The sequence below is a fragment of the Syzygium oleosum genome, unplaced genomic scaffold (assembly GCF_021117445.2).
Source record: "Syzygium oleosum isolate NSW1041296 unplaced genomic scaffold, Sole_v2.1 Sole_v2.18, whole genome shotgun sequence".
In the NCBI taxonomy this organism is placed as follows: Eukaryota; Viridiplantae; Streptophyta; class Magnoliopsida; order Myrtales; family Myrtaceae; genus Syzygium; species Syzygium oleosum.
Window position 1 is genome coordinate 4,885,981 of NW_026607502.1, and position 24,200 is coordinate 4,910,180.

The following is a 24,200-nucleotide window of genomic DNA, read 5'->3' on the forward strand; positions in this document are numbered from 1 at the left end:
GAGAAAGGGGAGAGAGGGAACGTGCGCGGTCAGAAGGAGGGAAACGTGCGCGCGGAGGAGAGAAGAGAGAGAAATAAGAGAAAATAAACTTCATTCAAATATTAAATGCGATCTGATGGCCTAAATTCAAAACCGAAAACGATCTATCGGTCCAAAATAAGCCTCGCACATAAAAAGGGATAAAGGCCAAATTAATTGAACCAAACTATAACGAGGGAGGTCTACTAGTCCAAATTCGCACGTGGTCAAAAACTCCCTTTTTTCCATCATTCCTGACAATCTCAACGCTGGCCACAACAATATCGACACCGTCCAATTTATTTCGTCCCGAAACTTCCGAAAATCGACTGCCAAGTTCGGGGTCTAAATAACGGTCAAATTCGATCGAGTGCGATTCTAGCGAAATCTCTAATTTAAAAATAATAACCGAGAGTGATCAGTTCTCGGGCGAGATTTTACTATAAGCACACTGACAAATTACACGTTTTATAGATCCCAAAAATGGGCCGAAATTCAGAATGTCACAGAAAATATGGTTTTACGAAACATTATTTCCGATGAAATATGAAATTTTGGAAGCCCAAAATTGGAAAACGTGAAATGTTAACTAGTTATATTTTTTGGTTTCAATTAATATCACCCAAAAAAATTTGTATTGAATGAAATTTTGTTGTCTACCGTTCCTCTCCCACAAAAAAAGTTTAGTATAAAAATGGCCAATGTCAAAGTCTTAAATTTAATTTTTGAAGGCACATTATTCCAAAGGTATGGGCCTCGGGTATATAAGATTTTGTGGGATCACTGCCAACTATAGCTTTTTGCCTATCTTTTTGGTGGGTACCTAATGCTCTGATACCATGTGAGATTTTATGGAATCGCTACTAAAAGCTTAAGTTATTAAATAAAGATGTGATTTAATATTTAAATATTCTATCAGGATAGCTTCGTAGCATGTAGGTACCGATATCATTCATCCTCTTATTGTTCACAATCATCAATAGGAAAAAAATATATTTATCTCATAAGAAGGATTATTACATGTTGGAAAAGAAAAAAAAAAGATCGATATGCGATAATTTTCGCATTTTAAATGAGTACTAAAAAGCTGTCTTGTACTCCTACCGGTCCAAGTCTTGTTAGTGTATTTAATTGTAATATGGGAAATCAAGATTCTATGCTATTTTTTTTGTTAATTAGTAGGTATTATATGGAAAATTTCGTGGGACCGTTGTTCTAAAAGCTTAAACTAATAAATGAAGGCGTGATTTAATATTTAAATATCCTAATATTACATGCTTATCCTAATATTACATGCTTAATACGTGAGCTTATCATATGTCTAATACATCAATACATACAATTAAAATTATCGGCTTTACTAGTAATATTTTGGGTTAATACAACCAGAAACCCAAAACTCATGCCACATTTACTTAAACTAACTTGTCTCATAAAAAATCCTAAACCGGTAGACTCATGCTACATTTACCCCAAGCTAATTTTCATGCCACAAAAAAATTAGGGATTTTAGCAGATTTTTGAAACTCGAGTCTTAGTGCAGAATTAGATAATAGAAGATTTCCCAATCTAAGATTTTGGTGAATTGGAATTTTTTCGTGGTATAAAAATTAGTTTAGAATATATGTGGTACTAGTGTACCAGTTTAGAATTTTACGTGAAACAAAAATTAATTTTGATTAAATGTGGCACGTGTATCAATTCAATTATTTTTAAGGCACAAAAATTAATTTTGATTAAATGTGGCACGTGTATCAATTCAATTATTTTTAGGACACAAAAATTAATTTGTGATAAATGCGGTACGAATGTACCAATTTTTGAGATTTTTTATGGTATCGGCCCAAGAAATAATTTTTGTATTGTTTGCCCTTGATATCACCAGAAAAGCAATGCTGCACCAAAATCGGTGAAATGTTGTTGCCTACCATTCTTCTCCTAGAAAAGTTCAGTATAAAGGTTTGGCTTTTCTACGGTATGGACCCTCGGGTAACTTTCCATGGCCATACATTGCTCCCACCGAAATAGGGATTTGCGAGTTCTGACACGAACGAACACTGTTTCAAAAGACTGTCGACGTCGACGTAGACGCCGACACCGCCACATTTTTTTTTTCTTGCATTAAATACTAGCAATAAATACAGGCAATAATATCTGACCAAAAAAAAAAATTACAGGCAATAATAGAGTTTTCTAGAGAGAGAGAGAGATAGAGAGAGAAGTTATTGCTTTTCTTGCAATTGAGTTTTTATTGACACATTGCTTCACGGGGATCGCAATCTTTTGCGCTCCGTTCCCTTTCGGTTTTACTTGTTTGTCTCCATAAGGTATCTTTCTTCGCTTGTGATTGCCATAGTCCTAAAACTCACTTGAAACCATCAACTTGGGTTGTACCACTCAAAACTCGTACTTACCAAGTACCAACCGATTTATCGAAGGCGAAGTGCTTGCATACGAAGGTTCTGCTCGTTTCACAGGAAAGTACCCATCATTTGTTTTTTCTGCAAAGTACTCGTATATCGAGCGTTGTGATGGTCGCATTTCACGCCTATGGATTGAAGTACTTTTTAAGGTATGCCGTATCGCCTGTCTGCGTAGTTCATATGCTTTTCATGTACATGCGACCTCCCTCCACCTTTTAGCTTAGGTTTCTGAGTTGGACTTTCTGACATAATATCATAATTGGGTTCTATTTAGTATGCTATATACGTATGGTATCCCTTCACTTTTTAGTTTGAACTTTTGGACCAAACTTTCTATAGCGCACTTTGAAATCTCTCCTCTCTTTTTTTAACTCCACCAATCTTTCAAATCTTTCCCTTCACTGTTTTTTTTTATCGGACTTTCTTTTCACTTTTTCGTTTGAACTTTTGGATAAGGCTTTCTTACGGCGCACTTTCAAATCTTTCCTCTTTTTCTAACTCCATCGATCTTTCTCTTGTATCGAGCCCAACATAATATTCAAGGGTACAATTGTGAGAAGGGAAAAGTACCAAAAAAGTCATAAACCTATTACATTGGTACTAATCCAGTCATAAATCTTTCAATTGAACATATTTAGTCCTAAACCTTTTTACACTGGTACCAATTCAGTCTTATAGGATAGCTAGCTTTCACGTCAATGATTTCCCACCTAAATTGGGCGAATCGACTGAATTGGTAATAATTTGAAAAGGTTTAGGACTAAATTTGTCTAATTAAAAGGTTCAGAATTGAATTGGTAACAACTATCGTCCACGTCGACGATTTCCGAACAAAATTAGTCTAATGCATTGAATTGGTACCAATGTGAAAAGATTTAAGACTAAATTAGTCCAGTTGAAAGGTTGAGAACTGAATTGGTATCAATGCAATATGTATTTTTGCTTCTTTTGGTACTTTTCCCTTTGTGAGGATTATGAATTATACTTTTGTTTGGTCTCTAGCGAAACCCTAGTTCAAAACGTGACCATTAAAGTGTTTAATATATGAAATGCCCCATCAATCAACTAAGGCCCAAAGTTACAAGAGGAAAAAAGACAAAAAGCATGAACGTTTGTAACTTTTAATCCACAAAAAATTAGGGACTTCAATGAGCATAGCTTAGCTACTGCTCTTTTCTTTAATAAACTAGTTTACATGCATACAAAAAATGACGTAATACACATGTCTGAATATTAAATTTAGTGTTCGCGCATATTAAAAAAGTCGTCATATGGTCAACTGCACATGCATATGTGTGATTTGGACCTAGGGGTATTTGGAATGTCATCATAAGTTCACAATTTTCAGAAAAATAAATAAAAACACAAAGATGTCATAAGGAGTCATGCCAAAAGGATGTGAAATTCTCACATGATTATGTCTCCGGAAAAAATATAATTGCATCCATATTCTATTATATGATTTTGATAATTGTTTTCAATGAGCTAAATGCAAAATGTGATAGCAAAAGGATGTCATATAAAGGAGGAGAGCTAACCTTATAACCCCATACCATGTAATCTTGCTTTTACTCACAAATTGGCCGGGAAAATTGTCAAAAAAGTCATAAACCTATTGCATTTTTGCCAATTAAATCCTAAACCTTTCAATTTTGCTAATTGAGTCCTAAATCTTTTAATTTTTTGCCAATTAAATTCATCCGGCCAATTTTGGCTGGAAAATGCTGACGTGGACGCCAATTGACTTATGTGGCATCGACATGGACAAATTTCAATAATATTTTAATATTTTTTCATTATTTTTTTTTTCTCTCTTCTTCCTTCTCCAGCCGATCGCCGGGCATCAGCAATCGGCTAGAGGGGAGGGCCGACGAGGTAGAACAAAACCCAAAATACTACAAAAAAAAACCAAATGCAAAAAACAAAAAGGATCAACAGAGCACAGGTGCACACATTCGTCTGTCAAGCAAAAGAATCAGGGCCTGATCACTAGTGATGAGCATATGTCGGAAATTCATTCTCCAATAACTATGACAATGCCAGTTGGCGGTATGCGCCTAAGTTTGGCTTTCTCTATACCATCGTTGTACGGAGACAACCAAAACACTGAATGAAAACAAATCTAACTTTTGAAAGAGCAAATCTTCGTAATTTAGCGAGATGCTAAAGCTCTTACGATCACCATTGAAATTAAAAGGCAAATGACCTATACACGAACAAAGCACGGGAGTATTGAATTCCCAAAAAATATCATTAAACTCTCATATCTAAATTGGGAGAAAATAGCTCCTAAATTAATAACTAAATCGGGAAAGTTCGAGCAGCGATGTCTCGAAAAATAATAAGTAAATAAATAAATAAAAGATAAGTATATTAGAAATCCTAAAATTTATAATGAAAGTTTAATTGAGTCCTAAAACTTTCAAAAAATGCGATCAAGTCTTAAAAATTATCACGAAAGTGCAATCAAGTCCTAAAACTTATCACGAGGGTGCAAATCAAGTTCTAAAACTTTCAAAAAGTGCAATCATCAATTGAAAGACTTGATTGAACCAATTTGACAAGTTTTATGACTTGTTTGCATTTTTTGAAAGTTTTAGGACTCAATTGCACTTTCATAATAAGTTTTAGGACTTAATTGCACATTATGAAAATTTTAGGATTCAATTGCACTTTCGTGACAAGTTTTAAAACTTTCAATGTACTTATCTCAATAAATGAAATCGAGACCCGCCCACGATTGTTTCCGGGTCGGGGTACCCGACCCGACCCGTTTCCAGCCCCACTCCAACCGCCTACGGCCTACCCCCTCCCCCTCCTCCTCCAGCTCCACTCGACCAAAACCAGCTCACATTCATTTCGTCATCTTCATCATCTTCCATCATCTCTCTCTCTCTCTCTCTCTCTCTAGAAAGTCGTTTCCTTGGCCTGGATCTCCCTCCTCTCTCCTCGAGCTTTCTCTCTCTCTCTCTCTTCACCTGCAACTGTGAGTACTTCTCTCTCCTCCCTCCCCTCTCTCTCTCTCTCTCTCTCTCTCTCTCCCTAGGGTTCGTGCCCCGTCGTCTCCCGAATCGGGGCCCGCGATGCCGTCGCCAGATCCGCCGCGGCCGACCGCTTGACGACCCCCGCGATCTCTCCGGTGCGGGCGCCGCCGCCGCCGCCGATCCGTGCCGAGGGATGTCGCCGCCCCCCACGAGGCCGTCGGATCCGAACCCCTCCCGGGTCCACCCCGCGCCCGCCCCGGCCCCGGACCCGGCCCCGGCCGAGGCCGACCACTTCGACCGCCTCCCCGACCCCCTCCTCCTCCTCGTCTTCAACCGGGTCGCCGACGTCAAGGCCCTCGGCCGCTGCGGCGTCGTCTCCCGCCGCTTCCGCCACCTCGTCCCCCAGGTGGACACCGTCCTCGTCCGCGTCGACTGCGTCATCTCCGACGACGAGTCCGCCTCCCCCGCCCTCTCCGACAAGGGGCGCAACCCGCTCGCGAGCTTCTTCCGCTTGGTCCTGGGCAACATAGTGAAGCCCCTCCAGGCTCTCGGCTTGTTCTCCGGAGGGGCGAGGAGGGGGGCCCAGTCGGGCCCTTCCTCTTCCTCCTCGTCGTCCTCCCTCGCCGTCGGGAGCGAATGCGACGGCGAGATGGACCAGGGTGGCGTCACTCACCACTCTCCTACTCAGGTCTTGAAGAATTTCAACGAGATTCGGTTCCTTCGCATCGAGTTGCCGAGTGGAGAGTTGGGGATTGATGGTGGGATTCTGTTGAAGTGGAGGGCGGATTTTGGGTCTACGCTTGACAATTGCGTCATTTTGGGTGCTTCTTCGGTTCTACGGCCCGGGCCATTGAAGAATTTCGTGGGTTTTGAGAATGGAACAGATGCGGGTTGCGCCAGCGACGATAACGGAAGTATTCCCGAGTCCTTCTACACAAATGGAGGCCTCAAATTGAGGGTTGTTTGGACTATAAGCTCTTTGATTGCCGCATCTGCAAGGCACTACTTATTGCAGCCCATAATTGCGGAGCATAAGACTCTCGATAGCTTGGTTCTGACGGATGCTGATGGGCAAGGAGTGCTGTGCATGAACAGAGAGCAGCTCGAGGAGCTGAGGGTGAAACCATTATCAGCTTCTTTATCTTCGAAGAGGACATTGGTGCCTGCGCTCAATATGAGGCTCTGGTATGCGCCGCACTTGGAATTGCCTGACGGGGTTGTGCTGAAAGGGGCAACTTTGGTTGCCATAAGACCTAGTGAGCAGTCTGGGTCGAAGATGGACATGGCCGATGGGTCCTGGATTTCGACTGCATTTGAGGAGCCTTATGGAACTGCGGCTAGAATGTTAGTGAAAAGGAGGACATACTGCCTGGAGATGAACTCATTCTGATAGTCCCAGGGAATTTCAGGTACGTCCCTGATGGTCTGTTTTCTTCATGTTTCCTAGTTTGCACCATGGATGTATTATTGCTTTGCATATTGTTTCTGTATTGGTGTAGTCAGTTCGCTGCCTGACTGGTTTGGAATATTAATTTATGAAGTAATTGCTAGATAAATTGTTGTGTTTGGCGTTCTTTGGGATGTGGGTTGACCATCATCTCCTCCTGAATGCACCCTTACTAGCAGACTGGTTCCTCCCTATGTCTAGATTTAAGATTGGATAACACATCTCTAATTACTTTCTTTGATGGCTCTTTCAATTATTGGATTTTTGATGTGGCCATTCGGCTCAAGTGAATATTCAGTAGCCCTCTTGTAGATTTCGATGTTTTCAGATCGTCAATTGTGCATGATTTCTAAGTAGAGTTGGTACAGCTTTTCGGAAATGAACTTAAAAGAAGCACTGTCAACTGCCAATTTAGGGACTGGTGGTTTATAAAGCGAATATAGCAGTCCCTTATGTGGTCAGAGGATTTGTCAATCTCTTCGTGAGTGAATATGAAATTCCTGTGATGACATTTTTATTCAGATATTAGTTTGAAGAAAAGTTTTAAAATATGAGAGTTGGGGTAGTGAAAACGGCAATAAAATTTGCATGCCAATTCTCGATGGTCTGCCTAGGTTTATCATTCTCTTCTTTTGTTTTGGTAAGGGTGTTTTAGCTTCTACTTACTTGCTAAATACTTTCACGGAGTTGCTGCACCTTGTTGGAAGAAGCTGCTGCCCAGGAAGCTCTTCCAAACTCCTGCTTAGTTGTCTTTAAGACTGGAATATTCTCTCAACTTGGTAGAGTATGTTTATTTGTCTTTGAATCGGAGATATTTAGGCTGTGCACTGTGCAAGATGATGTGCAACCTGATATCCATCTTTGATTGTAGTTAACCAATCTTTTGGGTTTGAGCACCCGTAATAATACTATTACTATCTTACAGATGAATATTTTTGCCGTCTCACCTATAGGTGAACCTTTTGTATTTTCAGGGTAAGCTGATTGCGTAAAGGGAAACAAGTTGTACCCTTCTGGTAGGTCAAGGATCAAACCACAATTTTGTCTGTGCTAGCAGCAGCCAATGCAGCTTCTACTGAGCCAAAATGTGCTGTGTATGCAATATACTTTTTGGGTGGCCCTGTACGGCAAGTCTCTTACTTCTGTTCTAGGCTTTGATAACGAGATGCATCTGCTCGTTAATTTTCTCAGGAATATGCTTGCAATGACTACATCAGTTATAGAAAATGATGTTCTATTCCTGAGTTTGTAGTCTTTTGAACTTATCATCTCACACCATGTGAATATTGTAGTGAAGAACATATACTCTAGAAGTTCACTGACAAGTGCACTCTCCGTGGCCCTTTGAACTACTGATGCTCATGCCAGCGCAGTCCATCGGGGCGAAATATAAAGGATTTGAAGGTGGAATTCCGAGCTTTTGATGAGTTATGATAAAAATGACAAGTTCTTGATTGCGAGGGTGATGTAGCATGGGATATGGGAGTTTAGGGCCCAGTTCCATGGGACAGGGTGTGCGTCGTCACGTAGTAACTTCATTCTTCTTTCAAAGCTTGTTGTAGAAAAGCTGTGATAGTTTAAAGGACCAATCAGACCTTGTGATATATATATGTATGCTTATATCGGCTTTTCTCGGCCCCCCTTTCTGTTGCTTCTCTTGCAATGCTGTTTCATATACAACTCGTCGATACCCTGTCTTGTACACATGTAATAAAGTTGTTGCTTCCTTTCACATATTCTAAGGAGACGGGTGCAGTTTCAGATGGTTTGCAGGGAGTGTCGATTTTTATTGTTTTCCTTTACCCATACTGTTGTAAAATGCTCATGCCAAAGCACGCTGCTAGACCACAATCTGATTATCCAGGCATTGTTTGAAAATGGTTCCCTTGTCACTAGCAAGCATTTTTGCTGTAATATGGGCAGTGGAAAATGCCTAGAAAGTGGCTGAAGGCTCACTGTCTTGAGGTTGAGAAAATGATGCTGTCTTGAGAAAGTCCCCCAATGCACTTGCCACTTTTGGGTCACTTCTCGAACCATTTTCAGAGCAGACCTTGGCCATCCTCACTTGAATAGAAGTCTGAGTAGAAGATGAGAGAGAGAGAGAGAGAGAGAGAGAGAGAGAGAGAGAGATATGACTGTAACCCCTCAATTATTGGTCTGATGTCGATCTCTGAGCTGTTCGTGCATCTTCTTTTGTTAATATCCAAATCCATGTGAACCAAGTATGGACTTCTTCGTATGCGTCTGGTTCTAGACCCTGTTGTCATTTTTATAATGTCACTCTGTATTGCGAATCTGCATCTTGTTTCATTATCGCAATCTGCATCTTGTTTCATTATTTCATCCGGCATGATGGATCCATCGGCAACCCCCTGAATTATTGATGATGTCGCCATTCTTTCTTTAATCTCTGGGGAAAGCGACAATTACAAATATTTTTTGACTTTCAAATTTAGTTTAAGTCAGCCAATGGAAATAATCGAACAACTCACCAAAATAAATGCACGAATCGTACTTTATTGGTCTTTCGTGCTGAACAAGGACTGCACAATTGAGCTGGAACATTACTCATGTGCTTGTTCGATTCTGGCATTCAAGTACAGCTAACCCAAATGCTTTTATAATCGCACGATAAGATAGTGATTATTGAATGCATTATCATTTTGTGTCAACATATCTAAATCGATCAAATCTCTGTCAACGTTTCGTGCATATCGATTTCAGAATGACGTTGATGCGACATCGGTTGTTTACTTCTCTAGGACTCGTGTGTTAATCGTAGATCCTTATCCTCCACGTAGATTTTTTTGTCATGGCATTTCGTATCAAGTCTTTATCATGGAAATCAATTTCGCGATCATCGCGCATCAATATCATCAAGTCACGTGATACGCAATTGTCAATAAAATTATCTCAACTGCGCCTGCAAGATCCCCTGTTGATAAAATTATCTCAACTGCGCCCGCAAGATCCCTTCATAATTGCTATACATGCATATATATACACAAACATTAATTGTATGACAGCAGAAGCATCCTCCACTGCATATCTATATGGCTTTATATGTAGATAAAGAACTTCCTTCAAAGCAAAGATATGAAGTTTTGGCAGGGAGAATGAAAGGGTAAACAACTAAGGGACTTTATTTTTGTAAATAAAAACGAGGGCAAAAGCTATTAAAAGTCGTAAATTATGCATACTGTGACATATTTATTAAATACTTCTTTTTGTGACACAAAAATTCTTAAATTTATGCTTGTGTGACACATTTACTTTCCGTCAAAGTTCTCTTAATAAGAACCTTTAAAAAATTTCTACATGGACGTCGGAAGGCAAATAGTATTGACATGATTTGTGGTAGCCGGCCATTGGCTGATGCACAACTGACGGTATGTGTTAGCTGATTTTTCTAAAAAAATGCGAATCAACTTGCTTGGCCAACATTCATGGTGTCAGTTTTCATTCATTCATGCAATCAAGTGCAATCACTCAAACAACCAAGCAACAAAGTTCATTGAAATCAATCAAAGGAATGGCATCGGGATCAACATTTGTCTTTTATGCATTTCGATCACCTAACCACTCAATCAACTAACATTAATTGATTAATGGTTGTGGCAATTACCATGAAGGAAAATTCGATGGCAATAGGAATTGTATTCTCAATGTTAGAGATAATTAGGGATTTCTCTAGGAAAATTTTCATTGTTAGAGATATTTTGATAATTCTATTGATTTAGCGATGGAAGCAAATGACTCCTCGTCAACGTGACAAATTTGTCAAGCGAGGGCAAGAAGATCAACGGAGGAGGAGGCGTGAGTGAGAGCGATTAGAGTTTTGTTTCAGATATGAGAGAGACTAAGAGGCGTGAAAGATCTGTGAAGATATTAATAATTTTTCACATTTGTTTGATATAAAAAATATAAATTGAAAATAATAAAAAAATCAATCTAGTGCAGGTGATTTGGATAGACGGTTCCAAACCTGAAGCCAAGAACCAGACTGAAATTCATCGTTTCCAATTGCATGAAATCGGGAATCAGACCGGTGCCCTAAGAAAACCGCCCAGAATCGACCAGTTCAAACCGGTCCGAACGAATCCTTTTGCTCACCCCTAATGTAATTTTGGTTAAAAATCATCTAATAGAACATTAACAGAAAATAGATGTCACATAAGTACAAATTTTGAAATTTATGTCCCAAGAAAAAGTTGTAAATGTATATAAGAACGCATAGTTCGGGATTTTTTGTTACCCAAAAAAGTCTAGAGTATGTATATATTATAATGGGTATAGTTTGAGATTTTTTATAGCTTTTTCCCTAAAAATAAAAGCACACGGGTCATCAGCCAAGGCATGTGATTTTGGCTTGTGGCAAATGCTCAATCTGCACGATTCATGCTGCGGTTGATCTTACTGTATAAAACAGTTTCAAGAACAATGAAGAACAGCAACAATCAAATTCTTAATTCACGCTCTGGGAAAAACCAGGAAAGCACACAATGGCACGTGGGGATAATACAAATCGAATGCTCGGACTCGAGCCGAAATTACTTCCAAATTGACATATAAGCAACTAAACATAAATTACTCGAACAAGAAATTCATAGATGATGCAAGATACATAAGTCGCATTCCGATCCGCTCGTGGCTTGTAGCCGCCATATCTACATCTTCACTCTCTTTACCATTGCATCCAACTGCATTAACTGAAAAGATAAGATTATGAAAACAATAAGGTCATGACTGTAGTTTTATTTCAATGAAACTCCAGAAAGAATTATAAGTACAACTGAGCAACATCCCAAAATCTTCCTACCAATACCTTTCGCTAATAAACACTTCGATACATCGTGAAATAAGCAATAGCAGAAACAAGCAAACAAGTACATGAATGTAATGTGTACATTTTCCAGAAACACATAAGCAAAAGCAATCTGTATGATGAATGACTGCAGACTGCAAATGGTTAGAACAACGTGATAGAACATGTCTCTCATGTTAAGGGCATCACTCAACAACATAGAGACTTTTGTTCCCCAAAGCAAGAATTGGATTATTTAGGAACAAAGAGAGATGCAACTGTTCGACCCAAAAAAAAAAAGAGATGCGACTGCGAGACTTCATGTCCTTGCTTGGAATCTTCGCTTAAGAATATGTGCTTGTTGTCACTTTCTTTTGTTTAGTTGTGATATTTTCAGCAAGAATTATTTTGACTCTCATATATTTGGACAGTAAGCAAGGACCATATACAAAAGCACATACCACCCACCAATCTTCTTTTATTTCCACAAACCCGAAACACTCGTGAATTGGCAAACATCCACAGCCGCAAACTAGGAAGAAGTTAAACCAAATTTTGATAACTAGCATGTGAGAAATGATAAATAGCCTTCATTGAAGCAAATGGGAGTGGCTAAACAAGTGCTAGTCCAAAAGAACTACCCTATTCATAAATGACCAGTGGTAGTGAAGATGCATGAACCAAAAATGCTAGCCGGGTATAAAAGATGAGGGATATATGGAAACTCCATTAGCACTATGTTTGATGTCATTGGAAGTTGGTGCACCATCAGAAAGTGCACCAGTAATTCCAACTGGTGACTTAACAGGAGTTTCTAGCAAATGCCAACTGATCTGCAAAGAATTACCAGAGACATTTGCAGTCTGCTGCTTGTGTTAATTACTATGCTTTAACGGACAGTAAAACAATCTACCTCGTGGATGTTCTGAGTGAATATCTGAATATAATGGGCAAGATCGTATTCCCATAAATTAGAATTTATAGTAGTTCGTCGTCTAAAATAGACAGGTACATATTCTCCTGGAAACAAAGGTTCTTATTACAAAGGTAAAGCAACAACACAAGCTCACATAAAGCAGAAGACTTAGGTGACGTGCCAGCGTAGGATAATGGTAAGATTTCAGGACTAAGATTTGCTGCTGCCCAAAATTCAATGGTGATAAAAAGAATTTGCTGGCTAGAAATACTTAAATCCCCAGAGATAAGCTACAACAAGGACCTACGACCATATGGTGCATTATGTGGTTTTGAGCAACATCTTTGTCATAGAACTGTGTGGTTGGAGTATATAAAAGATTAGACATCTTTACTCATCGATTAAAATAAATAAAGAAGATCAATTGCTAACCATTACATCAACAATCACCATTAATGTGATACATAGGAAAAGAGTGTGAATTTAGCTGGCCGCTCTCATGTACTGTTTAAGCCAAGTTCAACTTACGGGAAATAAAATTCTAGTGCTTTCTCTTTCAAAATTTCATTATCCCTTCATGGTTTGTCCTTGGACACTAGAAGCAACCTAATGGGAAATATTCTCTATTTTAAGGTAAAGACGGATGGTTTCTGAGTTGAGTGACGAAAATTCACCCTAAGCTAGTTTGAAGGACCTAAAGCTGCTACTACTAGTAGCAGCTAAGAGCCCAATCCAGAAATGATCGGTATTCTTCTCAACCCATTGTGTTGGATTTCTAGTTCACAAACACAGATGAGTCTAAGTCTAATGTAAGCTACCAATGGGGACCAACTTTAGCTACGAAAGTGAGCATGAAAGAGAAACTAAGTCTATCTGTGCGGTAATAATGGATGAAGTAGGACAATTATGTGCTGCACCGACTGGAAATAGAAGGTAAAAAAAAACCTGTTAGAACCGATAAGGTTCATAAGAATGGACAGGTCCAAGGGGAATGTTACGTTTTTTAAGTGTTAAGTCATCTGTAAGATTTACAGGACAAGTTCCAACCTATGGCTGACGATATGACCTAGGAACACCCAGACGTAGCGTTTAAATTGGTTTCCAGGCACTCGAGACGCTCAACACGTTTTTGTTCATTTCTTCTAAGATAGATTATCTGAGACGAAATGCCTCTTTAAGTCAGAAGAATAATCTACAGAAGAACTGAATTGTAATTTGAGAAGACACAGTTCTTGAAAGCAATAACATGTTTCAAAACTAGGACCAAAATGAGGGCAACATGTTTCAAAACTAGGACCATAATGAGGGCAACATGTTTCCAAATTGAGATGGGAACAGGTTGGGTTGCCTCTCCATTGCCCCAACCCGCTTTAAAACTGCCTAACACCTAATAAATAGCATAATGCAGACCAAATTTCTCAATCATGGTAGAGATGAAATAATTCTCATGGAAACAATGAGGAAATACTGACCCTGACAAATGGAATCGAGCAATATTGAAAAGGTGGCTTCATTGCTTGCCTTAAATGCCAAACAAAGGACTTACATCTCCAAAAAGTGAAGCCATTGATAACAATAGAATGATTCATTCACCTCTACTTTTTTTTTCATCTTTTAAAGCAGCAGGACACCATTCAGCTTGGTATATACGATTTCTTGTGATGGAAGAATGTGAAGTTTTTCGCCAATTTGACCTAAAGTATCAACTCACAGCCCTATTCCATGTTCTTAGTAACAGCCTGTAAGCCACATCTTACAAAATTTATGGCAGTAATTACATTTGAAATCTTTCAATGGAATGAAATGAGATGACAAGAAAACACAAATGAGATGAGGTTTGCATTTGCCAGATTTGGTTCTGACTATGTATAGTGAGGAAATTCAAAGGAATTAATGTCCAAAATTTCCCTTAGACAAAGTATGAGAGAGGGAGAGAAGCCAGCATTTAAGTATACTACTTTTTAGAGTTTTGTCATCAGAAAGGAACGTGTAAAATTTTGTGAAACCATTGTCAACTATTCTAAAAACTTAAAAGTTATGAAGGCAACTTTGGCCTACGACTCAAGTGTAAAAACCTATATGATGAAGCAATAAGGGATCTAGAAAGATTTGAACTCGAAACTTCTTCCTCAAATGGCCTGTAAAATTTTTTGGGACAACAACTATCTAAAAGCTTAAGTTAATATATCGAGGCATGATTTAATATTTAAATCTTCTAATAAAACATCAATCTCTTAGATAACATAAGACACTTTTCCATTAAAGAATTACAGAAAATCGAACATAGGAAAGCAATGGCAAAAACAATTTTTGGTAAATTCTTTAGCATATAATTTAATTCATCCTCTCTATTCAACAAATAACTTGGGTCTTCTCACAGTTTCAGGAGCAAGGGACTTCTGTGATAGCCAAAAGAACATAGAAGTAGGAGGTTGATCCACCATGATTACCCACATTAGCTCCTTTTTGTTGACATAAGAAAACAAAACGAGATTTTTTTTTAAATGAAGCATGAACAAGAAGAGTTTGTGCAACAACTTGAAGGGGAAAGTATGCTTTATTAGATTTCAATCTTGAATGAAGATCTAACTTAAAGAATTATTATTATGTCTGTTGTCGTGTAAAGATTTTTCTAGATAATCAACCATTAGATGGGTGACGCGTTTACTTAAAGATGGACATGTAACCTGCATAGTGGCCCTTATGTGAATTACATATTTCCGATTAGTAATTAGAAGAAATGTGGAAGAAAAGAATTTAAATCTCTATTCCTTTGCATATGTCACAAAAACTACTTACATGAATCACCAGCTTAAGAACAGTCAATTTTTCATAGCAGTATTTATTGTGGCCTTGACCAGAAAAGGATTTTCTAGTACCTCTTTTTTTTTTTTGTAAAGTTTGTGAAAGTATGAAAAATCAAAATAAGAGCCTCGGCTATACATAAAGCAATCTTAGAGGCAGTTCCGGACCTCAAAATTGGACTTCAAAATTTAATGAAAGCCCGAGTCATTATTAAGATGAACCATAATCATGTTTTTTAAGCTGTATCTACTGTCTGCTCCTGCTTTTACTCATCAGAAAAGAAAAGATCTCCGCCATTTATTCAATAAATGTCCCCTTATGCGTGAAATTTTATACCTTTCTTCATCCCATTTTCAAGAAAACTCAACTTGTACGACTATTAAGTTCTCCCAGATTCTATGTTTCTGTACATATCTACTGTCTCATTTCTCAACCATTTAAATTCGATTTAAAAAAATTATCTCCGCCTGTCTAGTGCATCTTAGTCGATCTATTTATCGAATATTTTCCGCTCTCATTTTCCCTTACAAAAAAATGTGTCCTATATAGTCAATGGAAGAGACATCTTTCTCCATTCTTCAACTAAGAACTTACAAAGACAAAAGGAGTTGCTTTGATTAGAGAAGCATGTGCTTTCTGTCTTTCTTCTTCTCAGCGGTTCTCTTCTTCGACCCCCATTGAAACAACAACTAATGTCAATGGATCAGTGTTATCTTAACTCCTTAATCCAAACCTCTAATCCCTCGTAAAGTCCCGGCTTTGTTTCAAATGTTTAGTATGATAATTAGTCATGCAGCATAACTATTAACGCCTCGAATTCAGGAGTCCCAATGGTATGAATCATATAAATTGTTAAGTCTTCTGTTAGCAAGTGTCCTCAAGGTCCTCGCTAATGTCAAGAAGAGACCACCTTCTCAAGCATGTTAGATAATGCACACAAATTTCGAAATTATTCTGCTAGATGACCAGAAAAAGAACTACCCGTATCGAGCATAGCAATTGGCAAGTTCCCAATAGACCCAAGTTAACATTGCACAAATAGTTTTAGTAGAAAAAATCTCAGGATGTTACTCTAAAAAAGGTTGTTCTTTATCAGTTGATGACAAAACAAGAAGATCTACAAGAGACTTGCTCTTGAGTTCATTTTCTTGGTTAAGTAACGACACTCTGCAAGACCTTTTCATATGCTGGTGTCCTTTGTCTAGTTTATTCTTAAATGTTCTAAGCATGTGATAAAGGTATTGGAACCAATATATGTCTGCAATAAGCATGTTTTACGACAACACATGCTTCGATGCTGCAGGAGCCATGTATCATGAAACACTGATTAATTGAACCCCGGGTATTATCCAAATACGAATTTTTTTTTTCGAAAAAAAATAGGGAAATGCATAATATTCAAATAAAATAAGGCAATTAACATGGATAAACCACGTAACGAGGAGACACGTGGTGCCATAAAAAAAAAAAAAGAGCTGACATTTCAGACTTATTATATTTGTACTAGGATCATATCGTGTGACCAAGTCGTTGGTCACAAGATACGGTCACTGACCGTTTTCACGACAGATTCATATTAAGAAAATTTTTTGTTGGCCAAGTTTTCCGTTTTTTTGATACCAAGCACATATAACACGTGAATACGAACTGTTGGCCTAATAGTTAATATGGCTGAACCAAACTCTTTCCTGCTAGAACTAATGTACGATATATGAGACTGGGAAAAGTAGTCCATTCATTTTAACAATAGTGAGTATGAAGACTTTGAGAGGACTTCTCAAGACTAATTTTTCTTTAGACCCCTTTTTTTGGATGAACAGTTTTCTTAAGAATCTGAAAATAAAGAGAAAAGAATGCTTTCTAGACTCTTTTCCTGAATACACAGTTCTTTTTAAAAACCTAAGAAAAGACAATGATATGCAGTTACACCTGTGGTCATGTTATCAAATTTATGAATTTCTCATTCATAAATTGCTGATAAGAATGTTTCCAGATGGTTAGATATTTACCATATTTAAACTTCTTCATCAATGTAAGTTCACATGACTCTTGTGCTATGTCTTGCCTAGTCATGAAAGAGCTTTCACTTCTTCCTTAATCAAAGAATAAGCCTGAAGAGTCTCTAGGTTTCCAAATCCACTAATTAGTCTTTTGCCCCCCAAAGTAAGAGAACTAGCTAGTCAGTCTTTTTGGTATTAGTTCCCCCCAAAAGCAAGCAAGCAAGCAGAGAAACTTAAGACATTTTTCCTGGTCCCTATTTGAAATGCAATAATCATGTACTTAAGCTTCAATCACTATTCAGAGCAATCAATCACCTCTGTAATCAGAGAGAAGGAAAGGAGAAAGAGGAACAAGGCAGGAACAAAATAAAGAAATCAATTTTTTTTTATTGGAGAACCCTATTGCAATCATCCCCTTTGTCCACCACCCAAAATTTGATATGCTGTCTAAAAGCAGAAATCAACATTATTCTCATCACCACAGTTTCGCCAAAAGTTTCATATCAATAAAGTTCATATGCTTACGTGCATGGAGTTCGAAACTGCATAACATATGATACAGCAAGTGATTTTGTAGGATCCATGTAAGCTAAAAAGAATAAAACCCACGCATCACCCGACAGTGCGCCGATTCATAGCCATGTGTTGCAAGCCCAGAGGCACTATAACCCAAAAAAAAAAAAGAAAGCAACGACAAAAAAGAGGAGAAAATAAATAAACAAAGAATCAAGACATTTTTCTTAAAGCTGCTAAAAGGCCCACATTCATGAGAGGGGCACAAAAACACAAGCACAAACCCAAACAAAAACCTTAAAAAGCCGTTTTTTTTTTGTGGAATAATATGTCATGGCCTGATGACCTACATTTGCTCAATGAACCAGAGGAATGGCAACACCTGGCTCAAGAATTGCAGAGAGCTTTGCTAGAGGAAGAGGGAACCAAAGAAATTTCAGAAACAAACGAGGAGACAACGAGCCGATCTCTTATAATATTTCACGGCAACCTATGCAGCAACGAGACTGAGGAGAGAGAGAAAAAAAACAATGTAGATATACCACAAGAACCATGAAAATACTCCCCACCCCAATGAGATTATTCTTCTTTATGGTTCCCAATAATTTTTTTAAAAAAGTAGCAATAAAAAATCATAAAGATTCATGGGACGATACCCTAGCACATCAATCCAAAAAGCTAAAACCTAAGGAAACAGAAAATTAAGAGAGAGAGAAAAAGAACACAAAAACCCAATTCAAGAACTGAGCCATGGAAAGGACCCAAGCAGCAGCCACTTATTTAGAGCAAGCAAAGCCTATAATATAGGCATCATCAACCAAGGACTCACGAGAGTAAACAAAAGAAGTGTCGAAATCTTACCCGTAAGAAGATGGATTGCATACGACTGGATCTTTATGGAGTTCATCCGTTCTTTGTTTTGCCCTTGTGGTGGCTGGCGGCAGTGGCCGCGGCATGTCGGGTACTGTCGCTGTAGCAGAGCTGCAACCGGCCATCGATCCCAGATTGGAACTGGGCACTGTGGTGGTGGTGATTAGTATCAACAGCGACGGGCATGGCCGTGCCAAGCAGGAATGGCATGCTTGGACCGTCCATGGGAGAAGTGAACCTCTGGAGGTGATGAGGCAAAAGAGACGGTGATGAATTGGACTGAAGGGTCCCCCTATTGAAGCCGCCAAGGCCAGAAGAAGAAGAGTTTGAAGATATGCTGAAGTTCAGATTGTATTCCGGCTGTGACGTGCCAGCAGCTGCCGCCACCGGGATCAGGTGGTCAGGCACGAAGGAGAAATGCGGGAGCTCCTGGTGGTGGCTGCCCCCGCCACCACTTTCAGTGGAGATGGTAAAGGCTGGAACTTGCATCGCTTGCGGCAGCGAATTCGTGTTGTTCCCCATTTGAATCTGCCCGGGAAATCCACCAGACGTGTGGTGAGGATGTCCCCTGGAGAATTGTGCACCTAATAGCCCACTGGTGAAGTACTCCATAGTCATTGAGCTCCACTGCCTCGCTGCCGCCTTGTGGAACAGATTGGCCTCACCGCTGCCAGAAGGACTACTTGTGGTGGTGGCGGCAACGGTGGTGGTATTGGTGTTGGTGGTGGTGGTGCTGTTTCCAGTGCTAATAGCCCCAGCGAGGAGCTCAGTGAAGGAAGAGTTTTGAGAAATTGGGTTCAGGTTTTGATTATTGGTCTCCTTCTCCTTCGCAGTCCTCTCCCTTGCTCTCTCACGCGCCCGCACGCGATTAACCCGGAGCTCCGACTGGGACAGAGAGAGACCCGAACCCTTGCTGTTCTCGGAGTTGCTGCTACAAGCGGATTTGGACAAGGAGAGGTTCTGGTTCTGTTGCTGGAAATTTGAGTCACCGTCCAGCTCAACCTCAGCTGAATTGAACCCGTGCTCCTGCTCCGTGCCGCCATCACTAGCCCTCTTCTCATCGCTGAACTGCTGCGGCGTTTCAGGGAACGAGCCATTGAGCGAAGGAAGCTCCGCAATGGACTCAGATGCGGCCTTGATAAGCCACTCCACCGCCTTGCTCGGCTGGTCATAGCCCAACCGGTCCTGGATGTCATAAAATTGGATGGCAGTGGCCACGGACAGGCGGACCCTCCGGTCCCTGAGGCCCTTCGAGGTCAGGACCTTGCTGTGCCGGTCCTTTCCACCGGAGGACCGTGAAACCCTAATGATCCGGGAGTTGGGCCAACCCTGGAGCCTATTGGTGCCGCTGCCGGCAGGCCCGATACCCGCAGCGACGGCGGCGATGCTCATGGCATGCTTGTGCTTTCCCCCATCTTCCTCGTCATCTGGATACTGGTGGTCACCGATTTTTGGCCCAATCTTGGCCGAATCGATGTTCCTGCTGGTTCCATTTCCTACCCTTGGGAATTTACAGGCTTGTGTATGGATCTTCTCCACCTCCATGCCACTTTCATGCCTTAAAACAGCAAGACTGAGAACTTGATGAGACCCTCTTGCTTCTTAGTCGAATTTATGCTTGTTCTAGAGAGAGGAGGAGGAAGGGGTTTGAATTTGAGGAAGTGGGTCTCAGAGAGAGAAGTGGTGGGTTGAACTTGGAAGTGAAAAGGAGGGATTTTGGTGGGTGTGGTGGTGGTGGTGGTGGTGAGAGTGCAGGTGGGGTTGCAATGTCCTACGCATTGATGACGATAATACAGAGAGTACTTTGGCTGTGTAGTGATAAAAAGAGCCTGTTTTACGCCTTCGATGTATCAAAGTCCAAGTCAGGGATGTCTGTGTGAATGTGTGAGAAGAGAGAGAGAGGTCAATAACAATAGAGCAGCTTCTCCTCTTCTCTCTCTATCACTGTTTTTGCAGTTTTTTTTGCAGTGTGCGCCTCTTTCAAAAGCAAAGCCTGAGATGGTCTCAGAAGGGAGCCTCAGCCTTCAGCACTGCAAAAACCAGAAAGCCCAAAAGAGCCACAATGAAAAAAAAAATTAACCATTCATCGTCATCATTATAATTCACAAAGAAAGAGAATACAAAATGAAAATAGCAAGCATCAGATGCTTGATACGTACACATTGCTTTAACCACACATACACACAGACTCACCTTACTCATTCAAGCTGACCACAGAGAGAGAGAGAGAGATCTGACTTAGTTATGATAAACTCACATACTACACCCACCCATACCTACGAGCATTATTGTGGCTACAAAGCTTCTAGCAACAGCTCAAGACCTATCTCACAGCTTTTCAAAGATGATAAAAGCTTCCAAGAACCCCCAGAGACAAAGAAAAAAAAGTGGATTGAAATTAAAAAGAGAGCTCGAGGGGAGCTACTGAGTAATGGCTAGTGTGGTGGCTACATATCAAACCTTGATCCGGAGCTTTCAAAAATTTCCTCTTTCTCTTTTTACAGATTCAAAGCTCAATGGGCAAGCCGAAACGCCAGTCAATTCTTGTACGGCTCCGTTGATCTGAGCTTTTGTAGATGACCCTTTTCTTGTTGAAGCTCTGGCTGGCCCTAAAAATGGCAGACACCAAGAACAGCCGGATTAGTTACGGTGTTGAAGCCCTGAAGGTGAATAAAACAATAACAGGCACTAAAATTAATTTGAGCACTGTTTCAAAACTACCCACAGAACAAAAAAAATAAAGAAACCCAACAAAAAGGATAAAATTAATAGAAAGGGAGGAAATCTTGATACTAAGGAAACAATGTGTGCTGTTGTTGGGGGCTGGATTTTTGACAGGTGTTGAGCTCTCGAAGCAAAGAAGGCGCTAATTATTTTCTTTTCGTCTTTCTCTTTTTGCTATTATGGTAGAAAATGTTGAAGGAAAGCAAGAATTGGAGCCAAATTACACCAAACTAAGCTCACACTTCACAGATCTGCCTTCTAATATGTGCAAATCTAAAAACTTCCTCAGGTTAATGAATTCCCTCTCGAATCGAACATTAATTTGTGCTTCTCTGTGTGCCCCTCTTCGAAGGGTCTCGAAATCTTGAAACCAAATTCCAAGAAGAAGAAGAAGAAGAAGAAGAAGCAGCAGCAGCAATCTCAGGTCTCAGCAAAAGAACGAAACAAACCCATGATTTTCTTTCAATTACCGAGCTCTTAGCATCAAGAGACAATGGCGTTGCTAGAGAAATTAGAGAAAAGCAAAGCGAACACCTTCTTGGGGAAACTACTCCTCCAGCAGATTAAAGAAAAGAAAAAAACCAGCAGAGTTTGCGGCTCTCAAGTTTCACGCACACCGTAGGAGGACTCCGTTGCTTATCCATGACCCGCCATGGCCGGACCTCTGAGCTCAGACGGGCACCACCATCATCCTCACCATCAACACCAACAACAACAACAACAAGAATTCTTGAGCTCAAAGCTTTGGCGGGTGATGAAGAAGAAGAAGAAGAAGAAGAGGGAGGAGGCAGCACAAGACGGGTGTCTCTGTCTTTTCAAGTGGGGGGGCTATGGGATTGGCTTTGATGGCTGAGACCGAAAGGAAAATCCAAAGTGTCCTGGAGGAAGAAAATATCTGCACAGCGAGAGAGCGAGAGACAGAGAGAGAGAGAGAGTTATGAGCTCAAGAATGCCCTAAAGAAGTGAGGACTGACGAGGACTGAGGAGAGAGAGAGATTGAGGAGACAGTGAGCGAGTTTGGGTTGGGTTAGGATTCACTTTCATTCGCTGATCCACGTTCGTTTCAGCAAAATATATTACAACCGGGCTTATCTCATGCTTTCCTCCCCCTCTCTCTCTCTCTATGCAATCTTTTATTCGCCCCTCCGCCTCTGCCTATTTGTCGTGAATGCCATTTTCAGTCACGTCCCTCTTTAGCGTCCGCACGCCTTTGTGATGTTCGATTGCTCCTTTGATCCCCCTCTCAACTTTATATGTGTCCAAATCTAATCCCCTGTAGAGAAGCTCGGGGCGCGTCCCGGGTCGACGGAATTCGCACGTGCGAAAGCCACGCCGCGTGAATTCGCCACGCGATAAATGCTTCCCTGGCCCTACTATAGTCCTCTGCCGCGCGATTTCCACTTCCGGTCGGTGTCATCCGGCCCCGGTCGTAATGATGTACTGTGAAGGGGTCGGCCGGTCGAATGGTTCGAAGCATGCTCCTCTTCCATATCTCTCTCCCCATTTCATAGCTCTCTCGAATCTTGGATTACTAATTGGTGGATTACTAGGCAATTCAAAACTTTTTGGAATAAGTGTACTGGAAGTCCTAAAACTTGATACGTAAGTGCAATTGAGTCCTTAAATTTTCAAAAAAAGCAATCAAGTCATAAAACTTGTAAAGTTGGTGCAATCAAGTACTTTCATTAACTCCATCCAACTTGACAAGCGAAAAAATACCAATAAATTTTAGGACTTGATTGCACAAATTTGACAAGTTTTGGGACTCAATTGCACTATCATTATAAGTTTTTGGACTTCTAATACACTTATCCCAAACTTTTTCCAGCTGGCATTTAATAAAAGAAATTCTCAAAACATTCGTAGAATTAGAAAAACTCTCAGTTTTTGATCTAATACGAAAGCGAATGCACTCTCAGTTTTTCATCTTTGTTTAGGGCTATCATTTTCCCCATCTTGTTTGGAAATATAGTTATTATCAAAGACAAGATTAATCAAAATCCGTCAGCATGGCGCTTTAGCGCTGGGCAATTTCCTCAGTCAATAGAGACCTGGTAGCGAGGTAGGTTTGGAACCCTAACCTGAAGAGAAGCACTCCCTATCGCCGGATTAGGGGAGCCATCCAAACCCCCATTTTTCTTGACTGAAAACACTTCTTGGATGAAATGATAAAAAGAATGCTTGGAAACTCCATTACCGATTATGTTTCCTTGGTTAAGTTATTGCCTCAGCCAGCTAGCAATTCAAACGCTAACCCTTCCTTGGGTGAATTCCTCTTTTTTCGGCTCCTTGGCCAACAGGGTTTTAGCAAACCATTTTTGACTCTTAAGTTTCCGTCCCAAGGACAAGTTCTTACGCGTCACTCACTCGGCGGCCAGTCACTCGAAATACCAATTCATGTCCAACTAGCATGTATCTGTTCACTACGTGGATTGATGATAACATTTGCACTAGCATGTACTCCATCACTTTGTAGTCTAGGCATTTCTTTCTTTTTATTGACTTTTTATGGGGAGGATCACTCAATGGACTTTTATGAAAAGAAAAACTTTCTTAGATAAATAAATCATTGCTATGAAATACCCTACAAATCTCTCCAGATCAAGTAAGATGCGAGCCGAAATTCATATAGATAACCCAAACATGGAATTGATTGCACTTAATACTGAAGGGGATCGACCTAATCTTACTCTAAA

At 40.1% G+C, this 24,200-nt stretch overlaps 2 protein-coding genes across 5 annotated transcripts; one reads left to right on the forward strand and one right to left on the reverse strand.

Moving 5' to 3' along the window:
* The first annotated feature begins 5,332 nt into the window (after window positions 1-5,332).
* On the forward strand, window positions 5,333-8,637 carry LOC115693860 (F-box protein At4g18380-like). The gene is made up of 2 exons (XM_030620921.2): window positions 5,333-6,834; window positions 7,847-8,637. Exon 1 carries the CDS (start codon window positions 5,619-5,621, stop codon window positions 6,813-6,815), a length of 1,197 nt encoding a protein of 398 aa, XP_030476781.2. The 5' UTR covers window positions 5,333-5,618; the 3' UTR covers window positions 6,816-6,834; window positions 7,847-8,637.
* A 2,680-nt stretch (window positions 8,638-11,317) lies between these two features.
* On the reverse strand, window positions 11,318-22,507 carry LOC115693862 (transcription factor TCP2). Of its 4 annotated transcripts, none has more exons than XM_056319670.1 (4): window positions 22,120-22,507; window positions 21,241-21,383; window positions 18,772-20,810; window positions 11,318-11,581 (listed from the first exon to the last, which is right to left on the reverse strand). In XM_056319670.1, exon 3 carries the CDS (start codon window positions 20,323-20,325, stop codon window positions 18,814-18,816), a length of 1,512 nt encoding a protein of 503 aa, XP_056175645.1. In that variant the 5' UTR covers window positions 20,326-20,810; window positions 21,241-21,383; window positions 22,120-22,507; the 3' UTR covers window positions 11,318-11,581; window positions 18,772-18,813. The 4 variants fall into 4 exon arrangements, with proteins under 4 accessions (XP_056175645.1, XP_056175646.1, XP_030476783.1 ...); XM_056319671.1 differs by having other exon boundaries at window positions 11,318-11,572; window positions 21,241-21,389; XM_030620923.2 differs by having other exon boundaries at window positions 21,241-21,389.
* Between the last annotated feature and the right edge of the window lie 1,693 nt (window positions 22,508-24,200).

Coding starts and splice junctions, on each gene's coding strand:
- LOC115693862 (XM_056319670.1), bottom strand. CDS start 20,325: ATGGAGGTGGAGAAGATCCATACACAAGCCTGTAAATTCCCAAGGGTA.
- LOC115693860 (XM_030620921.2), top strand. CDS start 5,619: ATGTCGCCGCCCCCCACGAGGCCGTCGGATCCGAACCCCTCCCGGGTC.